General features: G+C 38.8%; 1 protein-coding gene across 1 annotated transcript in view; it reads left to right on the forward strand.

Moving 5' to 3' along the window:
• Positions 1-20,633, forward strand: part of CSMD1 (CUB and Sushi multiple domains 1) — a 1,461,432-nt gene that overhangs the window by 1,195,498 nt on the left and 245,301 nt on the right. Inside the window, exons 26-27 of the mRNA XM_060085850.1 lie at positions 8,768-8,959; positions 9,429-9,555. Coding sequence (XP_059941833.1) covers positions 8,768-8,959; positions 9,429-9,555 — 319 coding nt within the window. The remainder of the gene's footprint in view (positions 1-8,767; positions 8,960-9,428; positions 9,556-20,633) is intronic.

Here is a 20,633-nt window from a genome sequence, read left to right on the forward strand (position 1 = left end):
CCTTATAAAACTTTACAGATGTTCCTGTTAAAAAAATATTCTGTGCATGTCCTACTATTATTAACCTTCAATATAAAAAGAAGTGACTACAACAGAACAGAAATAATTAAGAAAAAGTAGAAAAACTAATAAAGAATAGGGGCCCAGAACAACAGAGAACAGAAATATGCATTTGTTATGATTATGTCCATGTTGAGTCATATTTTATGTATTTCTGTTGCTTGGATACTCATCACAATCTGTTGTTATTTGTTATATCTGATTTCTGTGTTGGACAGTAAGCTCTCTAAGGCCTGGTACCTTCTTGTTCTTGTCCCAAAATTTTGCAAATCTTGTTTGTTTTTAATTATTTCATGGAAGAAGTTGTTGATGAAGGATTTTCTTGTTTTCCTGGATAAATTCACTGGATCTGTAATGAGAAGACACCAGTGTTAGGAGTTGATGATGTTGATGCTTCTGGTTTCTGCCTGACATGCAAGCCCTACACCTCTCTTACCAGCTCGTTCCCTCTCTTGTCTTCTCTCTTCACAGACCACCTCTCTGCAGCCTCCAGTCACCTCTCAAGCTCCCTCCACCTGACAAAATGTTTGCAAGCTTCATACACACACATAATCTTACCTCATCCACTACCATGTATCCCCTGCTACAACCTACCTTTCAGCACTAAATAAGTATCTTTTTGTTTTCCTGCCTTTTCTTCTCACTCCAGTCCATACTCTATAGGACTACTGATTATCTCTCTGAAGTGCAGGTATATTTGCATGACTTCCTGTGCAGCTGCCCTGGCTTCTCCCCGACCCTGTTACATACTGAGTCGGTCTCAACTCCCTGGGCTCCAATCCAGCCCTTTCCCTTCTTGCCCGTATCCACTCTGTCTTCTCTTCAGTCCTATTCCCACTCCACCTCCACATGCTTAAAATGAAGCTTCAGCAAATACAGATGCTCCCAGAAATTGTTCTGCACTCCAAGATACACCACATTCTTCCAAACTCCCATGCATCTGTGAAGACTTTACCTGGAGTTTCTCCCTCCAGTTTTATCACTCCCGACACTGACTAGCCTTCTGGACCAGCTCAGGTCTTATCCCAACACTCCTGCTTCCTTTGGTGCCCCTCTCAACCTTCACAGGAACCTCTACTGTAACATCTATTATTTTTAAAATACTTATTTTCCTATCTGTGTAATTAACTAGACTATGGAAGATAAGGGGCCATGTTTCATTCAGTACTTATCACAGCATCTAATAAAGCCCCAGAAGTGATACTAAATGTGTCTGGAAATTTGGACAATGCTCTGATTATATGTTCTTACCATAGTGTGTGTTAGAATAATATTCACCCTTTGGATGGGTTTAAAAACTGATTCAGAGTAAAATGCCTTCATCCATCCATTTTCGTGCAGATGCCTCATCCTGATCTTGCTCCAAGTTCCCTGAACCGTCAGTTTTAAATATCATCTACACAGACAAATAGGTGTGTATAGTGTTAAAGATCCGTGAGAAGGTGAATACTACGAATTCTTTCAGGAAGGCTTCTCAGAACTGGTGTTAACAATTGGAACCACTGGGTAGCTCTACTCAAACTCAGAGTATAGTCAACATTAAAGATTTGTTTTGGAATATATAAGGTATTCAGAATTACACAACATTTCAAGATGGACTCCTGGAATTCCTAGCTGTGATTACCTTGCTTTATGATATCTTAGTGACGTGTGTGATTAAAAACCAACATGGTTCCAGAAAAAATAGGTAATTTCTTTGGTTATGGGATTCTCATTCTGGACTTTTACAGGGTTTTGTTTTGTCTTGTTTTGTTTTTCACTCTGAAACTCAGAAGTTCTGAGCTCTTTTAAGCCTTTCCATTTAAAAATTACCACCATCCTTATGATTAATGCTATTTGGGGAAAATTCAGAGTGTCTTTCCACAGAGGCGGCTGACATAATCACAAAATAATAGCAGCAGTAATAAAACTTAGCATGTGAGGAAAAGAAATGGGTTAAATGAAAAAAAAAAGTAGCTGAACAAAAAAAAAACAATTTAAAATCAATAACAGACATGGCTAAACAAACAGCACAGATATATGATTTAATAGATAATAATTTAAAAATCAAACACTCACACACACACACACACACACACACACACACACACACAAATACTTCACCCAGAATTTCATTCTTAAATAATGAGAGTTGCACTTAAAAACCTGAGCTAATCAAATATTTCATGAAATGCCCTGTTAATGAGCTTCTCGTGTGAACCACAGAAAGTAGTGTTAGCAGTGCTCCCCTCCCGGATACAATGTTTCCTAGGTAACTACAAATAAAGGAAGTGAATAAAAAGGAATTTTTAAGTATTAGGTACAGGTCTCCTTTTACTGAATGAAAATGAGCTGTTGTTGCTGTTTTTGCATATGGCAACCTTTCTTAGATTACTAACTTTTTATTTTTTTACAAAGAAGTGCATTATTCAAGTTGAATTAAGTCTTAGGTAAAGTTATGAGATAATGTTTCTATAAGCATGCAAGGCTTTATCAGTGGTTCATAGGAGAAGATATCAGAGATTGTTAAATGATAGGGATTCTTCGTCAGTCGTGTACTCAAAGCTCACCTGAGCATGAAGGTAATTTCTCAAGAGTCCCTCGGATGGAGGATGAAGAATTCACATGACTGCAACCCTCACGGTTCACCTTGGGTGTATGAAGTGGATTAAATCTACAGCAGCTTCTTTTCAAACATAAGTGCTTGATTTTGAAGATAAGAACTAGCCCAAACACTTGAGAGTTAAGTGGAAGTCTCTTATAAAACTAATATTTTGTTAGACTTTAAAGAGATATAGGATTTAATCCTTAAAAACATTAAGACTGGGTAATTACCGCAAAAGAGATGGAGTAATAATTTTCATCTGCCTGATGTTGGGAGCTTGTTTTGACTAGAACATTTTGTTCAGAGCATCTTTGCTGCTTATGTGACTACGAAGAAATCAGTGGAAAACAGAAAGAACTAGAATTACTAAATAGTTTCAAGCAACAATTGCAATTCTTAATAGGTAATGTTTTGAAACAAATAACTTGATTTAATCTTCTTAACGTTTCTACGGCTTAAAGAAAATATGGAAAATCCGTATTTGTACACTGATTTATGGCAGGCTACTGGCTTCAAGATAAGAAAGGATAACTTCTCTATATTTTTAAACTATTATTCTATAGCAGCCTTAAGAGTGATCATTTTAAAGTCTTTTAGATTCAGGGACTTCCCTGGTAGCGCTGTGGTTAAGAATCCGCCTGCCAACGCAGGGGACATGGTTTCAATCCCTGGTCCGGGAAGATCCCACATGCCGCGGAGCAACTAAGCCTGTGTGCCACAACTACTGAGCCTGTGCTCTAGAGCCCATGAGCCACAACTATTGAGGCCCACATGCCACAACTACTGAAGCCCACCCATCTAGAGCCGTGCTCCGCAACAAGAGAAGCCACTGCAATGAGAAGCCTGTGCACCACAACGAAGAGTAGCCCCCGCTTGCTGCAACTAGAGTAAAGCCTGCGCTCAGCAATGAAGACCCAACACAGCCAAAAATAAATAAATTAAATAAATAAATTAAAAAAAAATTTTTTTTTAATTTAAAGTCTTTTAGATTCAAGTTAAAATGGAAATATCTCTTCTTTGGAGGACTATCTTTGTAGATCTAAATATAAATCTAAGAAAATAATTTTTGAGACTTTTTAATAACCACAGAAAAATATTTTTCCTGAAAGGGACACAAAATCAACAGCACAGAACTTTATATTGTCATTGAAGAACTCTGCTATTACACATTGATTCAACTTATTTCACCAATGTTTATAAGCAGCGTTGAAATTTCTAAGAGACAATGATAATATTACACCTTAACCACATAGCAAGCAGAGCTCAATTGAAATGACTGTCATTCAGTTTGTGAAGAGAGAAGCTACAGAGGGGCTGTGTATCTACTGCGTGTGGACGGACTGAGTCCAGGCATCAGACTGGTTCACTGCACGAGCAGCAAGAAACAAATTAGGGGTTTCTAGAGATCCTTCTCTAGTCCTTTCAAGGTGTTGATTGAATGCTTCCTCTAGGAATAAATGTCTATGATTCTTCCTGTAACTGCATGAATTATTAAACCCTTTCAGAAGTTCTGAGCAAACAAAGCTCCCTTCACTGAGTTGGAAAACTAAACTTGGTAATATCAAAATAATAAATAAAAATAATAAACACTTTTCAAGTTTCTGACAAGAAGAGGAGTATATTGCATATAATGACTTTAGGTAGGTCTAGAAGCTTCAGGCACTTAGGAATCAAGTGTAGGACTTTTTACAAAATAACATATTTTACGATATCATCAAGGACTTAACTGATCTTTTGAAAAAACAATAAACAGAATCATAAGAAAAACAGGACAGCTGGTAGTGGGAAGAGTAACTGCCCTTTCAAAAATAGCTTGGCTCTTAGCTCAGGGAGATCAGCTCAGTGCTTTGTGACCACCTGGAGGGGTGGGATAGGGAGGGTGGGAGGGAGACGCAAGAGGGAAGGGATATGGGGATATATGTATACGTATAGCTGATTCATTTTACTATAAAGTAGAAATTAACACACCATTGTAAAGCAATTATACTCCAGTAAAGATGTTAAAAAAAAAATAGCTTGGGGCCTCCCTGGTGGCGCAAGTGGTTGAGAGTCCGCCTGCCGATGCAGGGGATACGGGTTCGTGCCCCGGTCTGGGAGGATCCCATATGCCGCGGAGCGGCTGGGCCCGTGAGCCATGGCCGCTGAGCCTGCGCGTCCGGAGCCTGCGCGTCCGGAGCCTGTGCTCCGCAACGGGGGAGGCCACAACAGTGAGAGGCCCGCATACTGCAAAAAAAAAAAAAAAAATAGCTTGGCTCCACTCTGCATGATGAGGTGTGGTTTAGAAAACAAACAAAATCTTTCAAGATTGAGTGATAGAAAAAGCAATAAAACATACATTTTTATAATAATTCAACACAAAGTTTAGCAGTCATTATTATTGGTACATCTTTGTTTACTTGTTCATTTTTCAATGTTTCTTCCTTCCTTCCTCCAAAAAGGTTTTAATGCAGGTTTTGGGGCAGAGGAAAACGTTTCTTCAAGCTAATTTTAATATAAGATTTGGGGGTTTTAGAACTTTGATAACTTGCTTGATGGAAAACTTTAAAAGCCATGCTCTCTGAACGTAGAGGGAAAGTCTGGATAACCTTTAAGCATGAGTGTTTATCTGTGGAGTGGATGGCTATAACCTAATGAGATAGCACGTAAATCACCAGGAAAATCAATGGCATTACTTTATCTTTTATAGGCATCAATCTCCAGGGAGGACAGTCTTTCATAACAAACTCTTCTGTGTAACCAGGAGATAATTCACTGTCAGAATAAAAGGTCTTGGACAAGTCAGCTGGACCATTTCTTTGTCCACCCCTTAATCACCCTCAGAAGTTCTGTGTGTTTCAAAGCTTAGTCTTAAAAAATTAGATGGAATATTGCTGACTTTTCAGAAGTGAGTCTCAGCCTTCACCCAAAACTGAGAAATTATCAATTTCTTTTAAAGTTACTTACATCTAGCTTTCACAATCTAATCCTGGATTTTAAACATCTCCATTTCCAAATTATTCAACAAGCATTTTATAAACTTAAAAAAATCCAGGTTTCAGGTGCTCCTAGAAAAATCAGAAGCTTGGGTCAGAGGGAGTGTGAATTTCAGCAGGACAGCAGGTCGTCACTGTCTCCCGGGCTGCTGTCCTGCACGGCCTCGCTCTGCGTTGGTAAGACCTGCATGGCCCCATTAGCACTTGAGGTTGGCACCTCTCATGTTGGTTTTACTTCACCCAGGTTTCTGTCACAGGGGTACAAACAAAAGGGATAGATGTTTGACTCTTTCTGTTCATCATTTTGAGACATGGATTTTGTCTCCCGCATATGTCCAATTTTATGCACCACTGACATTTGATACTCAGATACCTAATTTGACTTCCAAATGGTGAAACAGTTTGAAACGTTGGTTATTATTACCATTGTTCGTGGAGCCCTACTCCAGCCATCACTCCCAGCGTGTCATTCTGCTCCAGCCAGCGGTGGCTTCCCGTCCTTGTCACAGTGGGCCGTGGTGTTTTCAAAAGCACTGCTCTGATGCCGTCTCTTCCGAGCCCCAAAGCAAGTAAAGCAGTAACAACAAAGACTTGCCTCCTCTTTCTGTTCCGTACAAAGAGAAGCTAGGGCTAAACAACCTGCAGTCTGCAGCACATGAGCAAGAGTGGTGGTGTGTCCTAAGCGAGTTCAGAAGCTTAAAGTCTTCCTTTCCCAGTGGTGCTGGGACTGTGTGTCAGACTAGCCTTGTCAGATATTTGCATGAGCCCTGAAACCCTATGTGACTGGGACCCTTCCCCTTAATTCCGATCCCCTTCGTGACAATTTCAAATAGCCTTTTGTTTCGTGCTGAAATTGACATACTGTTACGCACTTTCCTTCTGGGCATCTTTTTAAAAAAAATATATTTTAAAATTATTTTTAAATTATTTATTTATTTTTGGCTGCATTGGGTCTTAGTTGCTGTGCGTGGGCTTTCTCTAGTTGCGGCGAGCAGGGCCTGCTCTTCAGAGCGGTGCAAGGGCTTCTCATTGTGGTGGCTTCTCTTGTTGTGGAGCACGTGCTCTAGGCACATGGGCTTCAGTAGTTGTGGCATGTGGACTCAGTAGTTGTGGCTCGCGGGCTCTAGAGTGCAGGCTCAGTAGTTGTGGCTCGCGGGCTCTAGAGTGCAGGCTCAGTAATTGTGGTGCACGGGCTTAGTTGCTCCGCGTCATGTGGGATCATCCCAGGCCAGGGATCGAACCCGTGTCCCCTGCATTGGCAGGCGGATTCTTAACCACTGCGCCACCAGGGAAGTCCCTCTTTCTGGGCATCTTGAATTACAACTATTTGCATTTCTTAAATAGATAAACAGAGAGTTCTTGTAAAGGCACAGTAGGTAAAGACTGACATTTTATAGAAGGAAATTTTTCTTGGCAACTGTATGTAAATTACCAAATGTGTACTCATTTCCCTCCCATGAACAAACCTGAAGAACTCAATCTTGATTATGTAGATATTACGAGGGTAAATGATAGTGTGAATTTAAAGGTATATCTTCCTCAATGGAAAGCACTCAGAATGCAAATTTGACAGGCAGACTTAGCAAAAATCACACGTTCATTTTTTAAAACTTTATTTATTTATTTTTGTGAAAAGGAAAAAGTCACAGTTAGGTGGAAATAGATGTGATCCCATGTGGTCCCTCGAGTTTCCAGCTCTACTTTTTTAAATGGTCAAAATTTGCATCATGATATTAGGAGAGAGATTTGTTAGTGTAGAACTGTCTTCACAGATGGCCTTAAATTATTGCCTCATGCAAAAACAATGTACGCTTCTCAGTAACACAGAAGCTAAGTCTTCATTTCTGTCATCTATTTCTTTGAGTCTCAGAGCTTAGCTTGATGAAGTCATTACCATGATTCATTCTGGGGTTTCTGCTGTACACGGAGGGACTTAGGAGCCTCTCACCCTGGCCCTTGGGACCACAGCAGGTGGGACAGAGAGCCCGGCTCCCATGAGCAGAAAGGACTTGTTAACTTCCCGAGAAGCTTGAGATCTGGGAGTTTTAGAGGAAGTGGGCCTGGAGGCGGGGGCTCGAGTGAGCACAGGCAGTAAAGACCCTGATAAGCACCAGGTGGCGGCGAGGGGTGGCCCTCCTGGGAGGTCCCAGGTGTGACAAAGAGGGGATGTGGACACAGGAAAGGCATACATGAAGCTCACTGGAGAATCCAGAAGGCTGGCTGGACATATGGATTACCTGATGACAGTTTGGAACTCTTTGGAATAAAGGTTCTCCTTGTGTTACTGAAAGTGGGGTCTAGCTGCTCGCCACTTGAAGGCTAATCCTCGAGAGGCAAGGTTGGTGGAAAGGAAAGTTTGCTTTATTCCAGAGGCTGGTAACTGGGAGAGAAGGTGGACTTGTATCCAAAGGCTGACTGCCCCCTGACAACCAGTGGGCAAGAGCTTTTATAGTTGGAGGGAGGGAGCTATGTGCAGAAACAGCACAGTCAGCTCCGACAGTCATCTTGAAATTGGCCATGATCTGCGTCATCTTGACTGTTTTAAGTACAGTTAGTTTTCAGTTCCAGGGTCAGTTTGTTAACATTTCTCTGAGGCCAGTTCTCAGAATTGTGGCAGCTTGTATCATGGCTGCAGTCTGGTCATGATGTAGTTAACTTCTTCCGCCTGGTAGGGGTTTCAGTATCTACATAACAGCTCAAAGGATATGACTCTGAATATTATCTATAGCCCTTGAGGAGGAACTAAAGGTCCTTGACTTTGCTTAATGACTAAACTGTTATTATTTTGTCCTGTTTGAATGCTTTCCTTTCTTTCTGCATTTTCTCACTTCTCCAATTCAACTTTTTCTTTGGCTAAAGTTTTCTACAGACAAAAGGCAGGTGGAGGCCATGGTCCTGCTCAGTTTCACTTGTAAGTATATCAGTAGATAGGAACAAAAAAAGTCATCGAACCCCAAGAAACAACCAATGGTTAGCAGATAAACCCAATCAAGACTCACATGTATTTCCCCATTTTTAAATTCAGAGTCTTCTTTTTCTTTCTACACTTCAAGGGACATTTGACAACCTGGTCTATTTCATCGATATTTTAACACCAATGTAGATACCACTGTTACGTTTTTCTACTAATTCCTTCCTTCCTTTCTCATAGGTTTTGACCTAGTGAAATGTGAGGATCCGGGGATCCCTAACTATGGCTACAGGATCCGGGATGAAGGCCACTTCACAGACACGGTGGTTCTGTACAGCTGTAACCCAGGCTACGCCATGCACGGCAGCAACACTCTGACCTGTCTGAGTGGTGATCGGAGAGTGTGGGACAGACCGCTGCCCTCCTGTGTAGGTGAGTTACCTGCAAGTGCACAATGAGAGCTGGAGGCTCACGCATGTGCTCTGACTTAGTTCTTACAGAGGAAATGGGAAGGATTTCCAGTGCTCTCTCTTCAGTGTGGGTTTTTATGTATTCCTAATATTTGTGTGGGTGTGTGTGCTTGTTTGTTTTTCTTTTATGAGGTAGGAAAGACAGATCTCCTAGTACTATTTTATTGAGGCTATCTGCACAGAATTATTATTAGAAATATAACACAGTGTTTCACTGTTTTATTCTCTTGACTTTGCACAGAGGATACTGCCTTTCCATCAAGATAATGCTAGGGAACAAGTAAAGGAAAGCAATGACAGGGACAAACAGATGGCTGTGATTGTTTTCCTGTGTGTACAACACAGACGTGATGGTTTGGGCTTTTAAAGGTAGTTACAGGAAGCCTCTAATGCCTGGAGTAAACTTCCCTGTGTTTCTGTATCCCTTTCAGCGGAATGTGGCGGTCAGATCCACGCTGCCACTTCAGGACGCATCTTGTCTCCTGGCTACCCTGCTCCATACGACAACAACCTCCACTGCACCTGGGTCATAGAGGCGGACCCGGGAAAGACCATCAGGTACTTGTTTTACTGGGTTTCAGTGATTTGAGAATAGAAGCATGGCTCCTATTCTTGTAGTGGAGATAGTGGTACATCCATTATTACCCACTATTAGATTTAAGTTTCTGAGTTAAAGAAGAAAATGTAAACACATGGTCAAGGTTTTTGTTAGTTTGCATGCTCACTTTGGTATTCCTTTGAAAACTTGTGTTAAGCTATAAATAGTAAAGATAAAAAAATGTAAGTACCTCAGTTAGCTTTGGCTGCATAACAAGTGGGCCCCCGAAACTTAGTTGCTGCAAATGATGATTTATGTGCTCATGTCTTTGTGGGTTGCCCAGGCAGTTCTGATTGGTTGGGGTGGGTGGTCTAGGAGGGCCTCATGCAGGTTTAGGGGGCTCAGCTGGATGGTTAAAGGCTAGGGTCTCTCCACTCCAGGTTCTGTTCCTTCAGGAAACTAATGATGGTAGAAGGTTCCTAGAAGCAAGAGATGGAGACTTTTCAAACTTCTGCTTGCATCACATTTGCTGGCGTGCCATCTGCCAAAGCAAGTCTCAGGGGCAAGATAAAGTTTGAAGAAATATAATCCACCCCTTAATGGGAAGAGAATCAGTTATATTGAAAAGGTTCTGCATATAGAGGTGGGAGAGGTGTGTGATTATTTTATGATATTCCAAAGTAAGTGTGAAGGAGACCAAGAAAGTATTCCAATCTAAAGTTACTCGTATAACAAAAAATCATGAAAAATCTCAGATAATTGTGCAAACATTTCAACAGAAAGTATTACTCTATTTCTATCGATAGTCCTAAATGATGGTATTTTTTTAATTAACAAGTAAACCAACAAAAAGTAAAATTCTCGGGGCTTCCCTGGTGGCACAGTGGTTGAGAGTCCGCCTGCCGATGCAGGGGACGCAGGTTCGTGCCCCGGTCCGGGAAGATCCCACATGCTGCGGAGCAGCTGGGCCCGTGAGCCATGGACGCTGAGCCTGTGCGTCCAGAGCCTGTGCTCCACAACGGGAGAGGCCACAACAGTGAGAGGCCCGCGTACCACAAAAAATAAATAAATAAAATGCTGCATGTGCCAGTCACAAGGCTGTGTCAAAACCACAGTACGTAAAGCAAAAGTAATTTCAAAATAAGCTGTTCTTTAATTATAGATCTTGATGAACAAGGATAGAATGTACATTCTTTAGTCACGCCTCATAAAATCCCTTTTCTCCTCCCATTAACTCTCCTCTTTCATTGTATTCTTTTGAAATCTCCCCGGAAAGTTAATTTTTTAAAAAACTCTGTACCCCACCTCCCAACAACCTTAATCCACATGCCTCTGATCCTTTTCCTCTTCCCTGTGTTATTGCTCTGACCAAAGACTAAAAGAATCCAGGCAACTCAACTCTTAAGTATGTGAAGAAGCTGAAAGAGACAGGTGCAAAGCAGAAACCTCTTTCTGGGGCAAGTGGATATATGAAAACATTTATAATTAGTGGGTTTTGTCCTTATTCACAAAAGATTTGCCCAGCAAACTTAGTAAATTTATCATACTGCAACTTTATAACTTAGTAAAAAAGTAAAACGGGACAACGAGGAGTGAGGCGACCTGCTGATTCCGTTCAGTGATGCTCTGTTTCTCATCAGGTGACTTCCATCCTCCCTGAAATTCACCAGACTTTCTTGAAGTTTGATCACATTTACATCTTGGGAGTGAGTTAAACTGACATGGCACAAACTATTACCACTTTCAAACCCTCCAAAAGAAATATTCTTACTATGTACAAGGAGCACGGGAAGGAATTTAAAGCATGTAAATATTGCAAAAACATTATTTTATAATAACTCATTTAAAAATTAACTTGTGTCATTAAGAAAAATGATTAATTAGGTAGTTATGGATCCATTGAGACACAAATAAGGCATCTTTAAGGAACAGAATTTAAGAGTCTGTATTCTTCATAAAAATCAACATAGTCACTTATCCAGTGAACTAAATAGAATTAAATACTACATCTTAACTTTGAATTCCTGAACGCTTGATCTGAATAATCCAAAAGCCATTACACTGAATTTGATTGTGAAAAATCCTAGGAATCATCTGTGACTCATAAAATGACTTTACATAAACAGGATATATTTCCTTTTAGGCTGATTTCAAAATTTTCTATTTCTTACACATCTCCTTGTGATTTGTTTCCCAAAAATTAGAAAGAGCACTTGTTCCCCTAATGCAAACCAAGTGATGAATTCACTCTTTGCAGGTGAATCTAATACTTCATTAACATTTTAGTAAGAAAAGAAATTAATAAAGAATGAGTTGAAGTAATAAAAAATGTACAGCTTTTGTATCATGAACTGACTTTGTCATTTAACCGTTAACGTTCTAGAAAAAAAATAGACATTGCCTATACCACTTTATTGTTTGGGGAATATTTTTCTTCTTGTACGTATCTTTCAAGTTACTCAATTTGTAAACAGATCTTTTTCATTTAAGGCATAAAGTCCTTTGTAATAAGGAAGTTAAGAAGCAAACATCAGTACTTATAATTAATTTACTCCATCAGTATTCAACTTCATCCCAAAATGTTTCTGGTGATTTCTCTTTATTAAGGAAATATGTACTATTTTTAGTATGGCAATTTGGAAAATAACATACTTAAAAGTACATAATATACAATTTTAGGCTTAAAATGGTACTGATGCTAAGAAAAATAGGGCTTGGTCTTAGTTTGGATATTCTTTAGCTTAGTTTACTGAGTTATTTCATTGGTATCATAGCCAGTATTTTATCTACATCGTTTGCTTGAAAATGAGGAATACATCAGTCATATAAACATGAGCCCAGGGTTTAATTTAAGTATTAAAAATTCTTAATACAAATGGAATTCATTACTATACATTCTATTATGATTTCTTTAAATGTCTGTTTTGTGCTGTCAAAGAATAAATAAGCAACAAGATCTCGGAAATTATAAAAGGTCTGGTTTCAACACTTCAGGCCAATTATTACTGGGCCTGTTTTGATTTCTTTGAGGTCCAAAGCAATTTCTGATTGCATATTGCTGTAACTTTTTGTTTGAGGTAATAGAAGACCCCAAAATAGTTTTTGTTATAGGGCACTTGGGTCTGGAAGAGGTTTGTAATTTTAACACGCATACTATAAAGCAGTTACCAGAATTAAATTTAATTAAAAGTCTAATCACAAGACACTGCAGTAAATTTAGCCACATTAAGAGTTATATGTAAGCATGTGTCTAAGAGACCCAGTGTGTTTCACTGCTGAGCACAGCTGTAATTTATACAATAAAGGGACCAGCATTACAAACACCTTCAGCAAGCAGCATCAAGGCAATGTTTTTCATAATCGTATGTGTATATTGTTCCCTGGCTTTAATTGCTTTTCTGCAAGTGTAATTGTCTGGAAAACTCACTTTGAAAGTATTTCTGTTCCTAATTGTTCCCAGGAAATTGCATTTGGAGGTGTAGTTGAGGGGGATTTTATTAGAAAAGCTCATGCAGTATTGAAAACATTAGAGGCCTATCAAAAATGTATCAAGATTGTCAAAACTATCCATGTGCAGACTTTTAAAGAAGGTGACGTGTGGGATGTGATCCTGATCTCACCGCATCTGGCCGGATGGGCTGTAGAAAGATCAGGGGAGATGTGCTTTGGAGATCTAGGAATGTTTTAATTTATTTTTGACCAACCTTCAAGATCTCTGTGAGACACAGACTAAGGAGGAGAAGGGCGGGCAAATGTTTCCACTTCACCGGGCATTTGTCTCCAAACGTGAGGTCGGCATGTAGTAAATGTGCTGGGAACACGAGTCGGGAGTCTTTGGCTGACAAGACGGACAGGCGTGGGGCCCGGAACCCAGGCACCTCAAACGCCCCTTTCCTGTCAGGACTACAGTGGGGTATCCCGTGTATCTTTGTGGGTCATGTGAGGAAATAGCCAGTCAAGAGAATTCCAGCCATCCAAAGAAAAGAGAGCAGCAGCTCTTCAAAGTCTGCCAGGTGTCTGAGGCTGGACTCCGGCCCTCCTCAGCTGGGGCTGTGGGAGCAGCTGATGGGTTTAGGGAACCCGACCAGCTGCTTGCAGAGTGAGAGAGAGGGAGAACCCTGCAGGCACCCGCCACGGCGCAAGATCCTCCTGCAGGCGATTTCAGTTACCCCGCTTCAGCTAAACAGTGCTAGTGCCCCAAAACAGGATTCAGATTTCAGTTGCCTGTGCAGACTTACTGTGAAGAATTGCATGAAGGACAGACTTAGCTTTTAGCCCTTCAGCTCCCAGATCTCTGCATAAACAACAGACGCACCTCGCAGCCAGTTCCTGATCGCGTCACGCGCCTTCCCGAGGGGGATTGCTGCACTCAGCTCAGCCACAGACAGCAGAGTGTGTCCTTGTGTTGCTTCCTTGTCTCCCAGTGATAAACCCACTTGGCGTCTTACAAACATAGATAATCAAAAAGGGAACTGGTCATTGAAGATGAAAGTGTAGAAAGAACTGAAAGTGCTAACACTGGAAGTGAAATTCCAATCACACATAAATGGAACCTAGGAGAAGCAGTTGATGGTGGGGACCTTGGTATGGCTGCTGTTCCAGGGATGAACGCCTCACAGGCACAAGGCAGGCACTCCAATTTCAGGATTATTATCATTCCCCCCTGGGCCTCTTTCTACTTCTTTATTCCCTATTTCTGTTAATGCCTATCTTCCTCAAAATGGCTGGAGGTTTTAATTTTCAGTATTATCTTCTGCTCTTCCTTGTTTCTCCCTCACCAGTCTCCAATATTTTCCCAACTGAAGAAAACAGACAAGTATTAATATATGTCTCACAGCATTCTTTTAGTGAACTACATTAAATTTCTTCATAATAAGCTCTGAGAAAAAATTAGTTGCCTGCAAGCCAAATCCTTGTCAGCCCTACCCTTGTTTGTCTTTCTTCTTATCTGTGATTCCCAGTTCCTACCTCCCAGGCCCATTACTCTGCTCTTACTTTAATCTTCTCCCAGTGAGCCTTCCAAATCCGCCCTCCACCCTCTCTGAGCCACCCCTTTGCTAATCAGCGAACATAAGCTCCTTAACCAGAACCATAACACCCTCTCGACTTGGCGTCTGGTCCCCTACAGGTTTACCTCCGAAGGCTCATATGCATGTTACACTTCAGCACAGAGGAAGCGTGTATGAGTCTCCCGTCCCAACCTTGTCATCACAGCTCTCTCGACCTGTGTTCCCCCCAGTTTCTCTTTGTTGCCTCACCTCCAGATTCTTCCCATCTTTGGGGGCCCAGTTAAAAGGTCAACCCCTCAACAAGAATTTCATTCTTGTTATCTCATCTGAAAATAGGCTGTGTTCTTCTCTGGACTCAGTGTTTGCCTCACAGTTCCTTCCTTCTCAAGTAGGGTTGTCACTACATAGCAAGACATCCAGGCAAGCCTCTTAGTGTCACGAGCTCCTCCCTTCTTCCCACACTCGTGTGATCACACATCTCAGTAATTGTACGTGGAGCCCCCAGGTCTGCTTTCCCACCAGTACTGCTGCTACTTCCCTAGTCCAGACAAGCATGACTCACTGGGCCTCTTCTCTGACCATCCTGCCAGGGCTGTGCCTCTCAACCACTGCTCCCACTCTAAGGAGCATGTTTTATTTTTTTTCAATTAAAATATTAATTTTATATGGCTGAAAAGTGAATGTCTATCTAGACATCTTCAAAAGTGTAAAAAAGAAAGGCATGCATTATCCCCATACTAGACATCATTGTTGCCATGTTCACATATATCTTACATGGACCTTTGCATATTCTACAGTGTGGGTGTCTATAATTAATTATTGTCTCTCTTGGTTATTTACATTATTTCTAATTTTCAATATTATACATAATAATATGGCAAATAGTATTGCAAGTAAGCTTTGCCTCTTTTTATAATTAATGCCTTAGAATACATTCCCAGGAAAATTCTTTCTGGGTCAAATGGTTGAGATATTTTTGTGTGTCTTAATACAAATATTTCTATCAAACAAAGCTGATCATATCACTTGCCCCCTTTAAAAAAATACATATTTTGTCTGCTCATTATGTGCAGAATAAATTCAAGTTCATTGTCATGACGTTCAAAGTTATTTATTTTCCCAATTTTTGAAATACTAGAGAAGTGTTGCAGAAAGATAAAAAGCCTGAAAAGTAAGTTGCTATAATCCTAGACACAAAAGATAACTACAGTTTAAAATTTGGTATATATTTTTATAACTTCTTATGCAAAGACACACACACACACACACACACACATATATAATATACATACATACATATATATATAACTTGATTTACCTGTTTATCTCCTTGTTTAATTATTTTTGAAAAATAGTATCATGCCTTAATATTATTCTGAAGATTTCCTTCAGTCAATAAACATGGTCAAAGTTTTATATCCTTACTTGTAATTCCACCTCATTCTGTTTAGTCATGGAAGAAGGTCCTATTGCCTGAATGCACCATAATTTATTTAAACTCTACCCTATTGGGATATTTGGGTTGTTTTCAGTTTTTCACTATTATCAGCCATGCTACCATCCTCCCAGTATAGCACCTCGAGGGTACTTTCTACGATGAATTTCTAAAGCTGGACTTGCTGTGTATGCACACTTAAATTTGTATAGTTATTACCAAGTTGCTTTTATGAAGAGTAGATATGGCTTCAACAGCATATGAAGAGGTAGGGTCTCCACAATGTCACTGAAACCGGATAAAGTGTTTATAATCTTTGCCAATCTGGTAGGAAAAAAATCTTTGCATCATTTTTTGTTATATTTGTAACTTTTGTATCTTTTCATTTTTAGCATATTAATGAATGTATTTGTTCAGTCGCTTTTTGTCTCATCCTCTTTATTGAATTATCCTTCCTATTTCTCTCTGCCTGACAAAGCCCTTCCCAGACACCTTGAGGCAGAATTAAACACACCTGATGCTTTGTTCACATCTCTTAAAGCTTGTGACACTGTGCATTGCAAAGTGTATGTTTTTGTTTTTGTTTTTCTTTCATGCCTGTGTCTGAAATGACTAACAGTTCCTTCAGGGTGATACTTTTTAAAATCAATTTTTAAACTTTCCCTACTTAGTGGTATGGTGTCTGCATATTGACTTTAATTATTTTTTTTAGAATGAAAAATGGCCATTTCTTTATCTGTTTAAATTTTGTTGTATCATTTTTGTTGTTGAATTTACAAGGTATTTCCCAAATGGCAAAACTTACAGCATCAGGGTGAATTTTTTTTGTTTGTCTATGTAAGCTCCTCATTAACATATAACATAGGCACATAAGACTATCCAAATGATAAGTATACAGCTTGTTTATAAAAATACCCCTTGTTACCAGCAACCAGATCAAGACCCACATTGTGCTCTTTGAGCTCCATTTAAAGGATCCATTCTTAAGGATAATCACTATCCTAACTTCAGATAGATAATCGCTATCCTAATTTGAACTTTATAAAAATCTAATTATACAGTGTGATTAGTTTTGTTGATTTCCTCAACCTTCACTGCCACTGATACAGGTAAATTATTCCATTGCATGAATATACCATGATTTACTTATTCTGAGTGTTGGTGGACGCGTGAATTGTTTTTACACAGTTTGAGGTTATTGCAAATGACGTCGTGTTGGATATGCTTTCATGTATTATTTGGTGGATGTGTGCATGTTTTTCTCTCAGGTGTACACTTGCATTCAGCTATGGTATATACTGTCAAACGATTTCCCGAATTGGTTAAACCAACACCATTCCCTTCACAGTGTAGTTCACTCCCACGTACCTCACCTTCCCCTGCACTAAGCATTGACTGTCTTTCATTTTAGCCATTCTAGTGTGTAGTTGTTTTAATTTGCTTTTCCTTGGTGACTGATCAAGGCCATCACTTTTTTATATGTTTATTGGTCTCTTGACTATCCTCTTTTATCAATGTCAGTTGAAGTTTTTTGCTCATTTCTTTTTGCACTGGAATGCCTATCTTTCCCTTTTGATGAGTATATAGTTTTTATACATCTGAATGCAATCTTTTGTTGATTGTATATTCACCAGCTATATTCTTTTTTTTTTTTTTTTTTAAGATGTTGGAGGTAGGAGTTTATTAATTAATTTATTTATTTTTGCTGTATTGGGTCTTCGCCTCCGTGCGAGGGCCCTCTCCAGCCGCGGCAAGCGGGGGCCACCCCTCATCACCGCGTGCGGGCCTCTCACTATCGCGGCCTCTCCTGCCGCGGAGCACAGGCTCCAGACGCGCAGGCTCAGCAGCCGTGGCCCACGGGCGTAGCCGCTCCGCGGCACGCGGGATCCTCCCAGACCAGAGCTCGAACCTGTGTCCCCTGCACCAGCAGGCAGACCCCCAACCACCGCGCCACCAGGGAAGCCCCACCAGCTATATTCTTATACTCAGTGGTCTTTTGGTCTCATAATGATGTCTTTTGGTAAAGACAGGTTTTCAATTTCAATGAGTCAAATTCATTTTGGCTCATTTTTCTTTTATGGTTAGTGTATTTCTTATTCTTTAATTAAGTTATATCAAATATTTTTGGGTTTTTTCTTAGTGTTTTTGTGTCCAGTTTAAGAAATCCTGCCTCTCCAAAGTTATAAAAAATATTATCTTAAGTTTTTTTTGTAGGAGATCTATTTTATCTTCCACACTTATGTTTTCATTTCATCTGGAATTAACTTTTGTGTAAGGTATTAGGACGACGCAAGGAATCTTTTGTCCATAGTGCAGTTCAATTGACCATTTGTTGGAAAGTCAGTCTTTCTTCATTAACTGCAGTGCAACTTTGTTATAAACCAGATAATTATAATTATATGATTATATAATTATAGGCCTGTTTCTGAACTTCATTACATTGATCTATTTGTCCATCTAGTGCAATACCTTTCTATCTTAATCACTGAATTACTTAATAAGTACTGATATCTGGTACTGTATTCCTCCAGCTTTGTTCTTTTTCATGTAGATTGCCATGGCTATTCTTGACCCTTTGCATTTCCATATGAGTTTTAGAAACACTTGTTACTTTCTGCAAGGAAGTTGCTAGGGTTTCAGCTGGAATCACATTATATCAATAGATGAGCTTAGGGAAACCTGACATCATTTCCAATTCTGAATTTTCTGATCTCTGATATAGTATATTGTCCCATTTATGTAGATCTTATATAATTTGTCTCAATAATGATAGTTTTCTGTGAGGAGCTCTTGTACATCTTTTGCTAGAATTATCCCTAGCTATAGCACACTTTTAGATGATAATGTAGATAGTATTTTTATTTCACTTTCTAGTTGTGACTGTTTTGTGAAAATAAATTATATTTTTATATTTATCTTGTCTAAATAAATTCACTTATTAATTCTGAGTTCTTAGGTTTAAATTTTTTTTCTATGTGAACAATCATGTTATCTACATTAATAAAAGATTGGTTTCCTTTTTTGTCAAATCTTTTGGCTTTTTCTTGCCTTGTTGTGCTGGCTACAGTCACCAGAATAATGATTTGAAGTGGTAATAGTGAATCTCATTGTCCTGGTCCCAATCTCAGAGACTAAACTTTTAATTATTTATTTATTTCAATTAATATATGTGAATTATATTTTTAAAACTCCGTAATGGAAAAAATACTAAATTCTACCACCTAAAGATATAAAATTTAAAAAAAAACTATAGGAAATTATTGGAATTAATAAATGAAATTATTTATGCAAGACAAGTGAAAAACATAGTGTTTTCTACATTTTTTTTACTTAGCAGTACTTTTACGGACTTTCTACATATCAATATTTACTGAACTTTTGTTTTGTTGTTGGACATTTGTCCTGTTTTCAGTTTATCACCAATTTCAAAATATTTTGATAAATATAAGATATATATTTCTATATGTTTGTCTTTATTGGTTTCCTTGAGTCAATTTTAGTAATTTCTGTTTTCTAGAAAACCATTTTATGCCTAGTTTAAAATATATTGCCATAGATTTATATGCATAGTTATCACTTAGATTAATTTCCTTTTTTCTTTCTTTCTTCATTAGTTTATATTTTTATCAACTACTCCATACACACAGTATAAAAGTAAAATAATTCTGCAGTGAAGGTTACAGAAAGCAGTAGTTCTCTACATCCCCTAAATCTCTAGAATTGCTGGATGATGTGAATTTTGCATTTAATAAGCCTAATGTGTCTCAAGTAGCATTAGTAAAGGTCAGTGCATGCCTAGACACATTCTGGTAAGCCCAAAGGACACCAAAGGTGGAGAAAAGATCCAAGAAACAGCTAAAAATAGGAAGATATAAATTAGCTAGCCTGATAGAAAACTTCTAAACAATACAGACCAAAAGAGGTATTTGAAGTACTAAAGGAAAATAACTGTCAACCTGGAATCTGTATTCAAACTACCTGTCATTCCCTTGTAAGTGTACCTATTATGCAATTACTGTTAACACACAAAATACTACTATTGGTTTAGAGATATATATTCACCAGACATATGTGATAGTTAAGAGGAACTTTTATCCAGCTAAGAATATAGCTTAATACAAGCAAAATAAATAAATTATATGGAGACATTGGAAATTGCACAGCATGCCTCTTTTAACTCTTTATAACTCATAAATCAAACAGGTAACAAATTGGTAAGTTTACAGAGGATTTGAACCATGCAGTTACTAAGCTTATTTTAAAAAGACATACAGCCTTCAACTAGAAACTGCACATTCTGTTTAAGTAAATATGGAACATGTGCAAACATGATCACAAACTAGGAACAAACTAATCAGTGAAAACAATAAAGCAGAGAATCACTTTTATACTCCACACCATGACCAAAATGGAATAGAAATAGAAATCTGTAGCAAAAAAGAAAACACATGCTCAATTTTGAAAATAAAAGACACATGATTAACAGTTTACTGTGAAATTTATAGCCTTAAATGCACATATTGGAAAAAGAAGATCGCTTGAAAATCAAGTTAATAAGCTCCAGCTAATGGAATTTGAAAAATGCTATCAGAGTAAATTCAAAGAGGTATAGTTGAAAAACAACAAATATAGTAAAAGAAATTAATGGAAGAAA

This window comes from Mesoplodon densirostris, chromosome 20, assembly GCF_025265405.1.
Source record: "Mesoplodon densirostris isolate mMesDen1 chromosome 20, mMesDen1 primary haplotype, whole genome shotgun sequence".
NCBI lineage: Eukaryota > Metazoa > Chordata > Mammalia > Artiodactyla > Ziphiidae > Mesoplodon > Mesoplodon densirostris.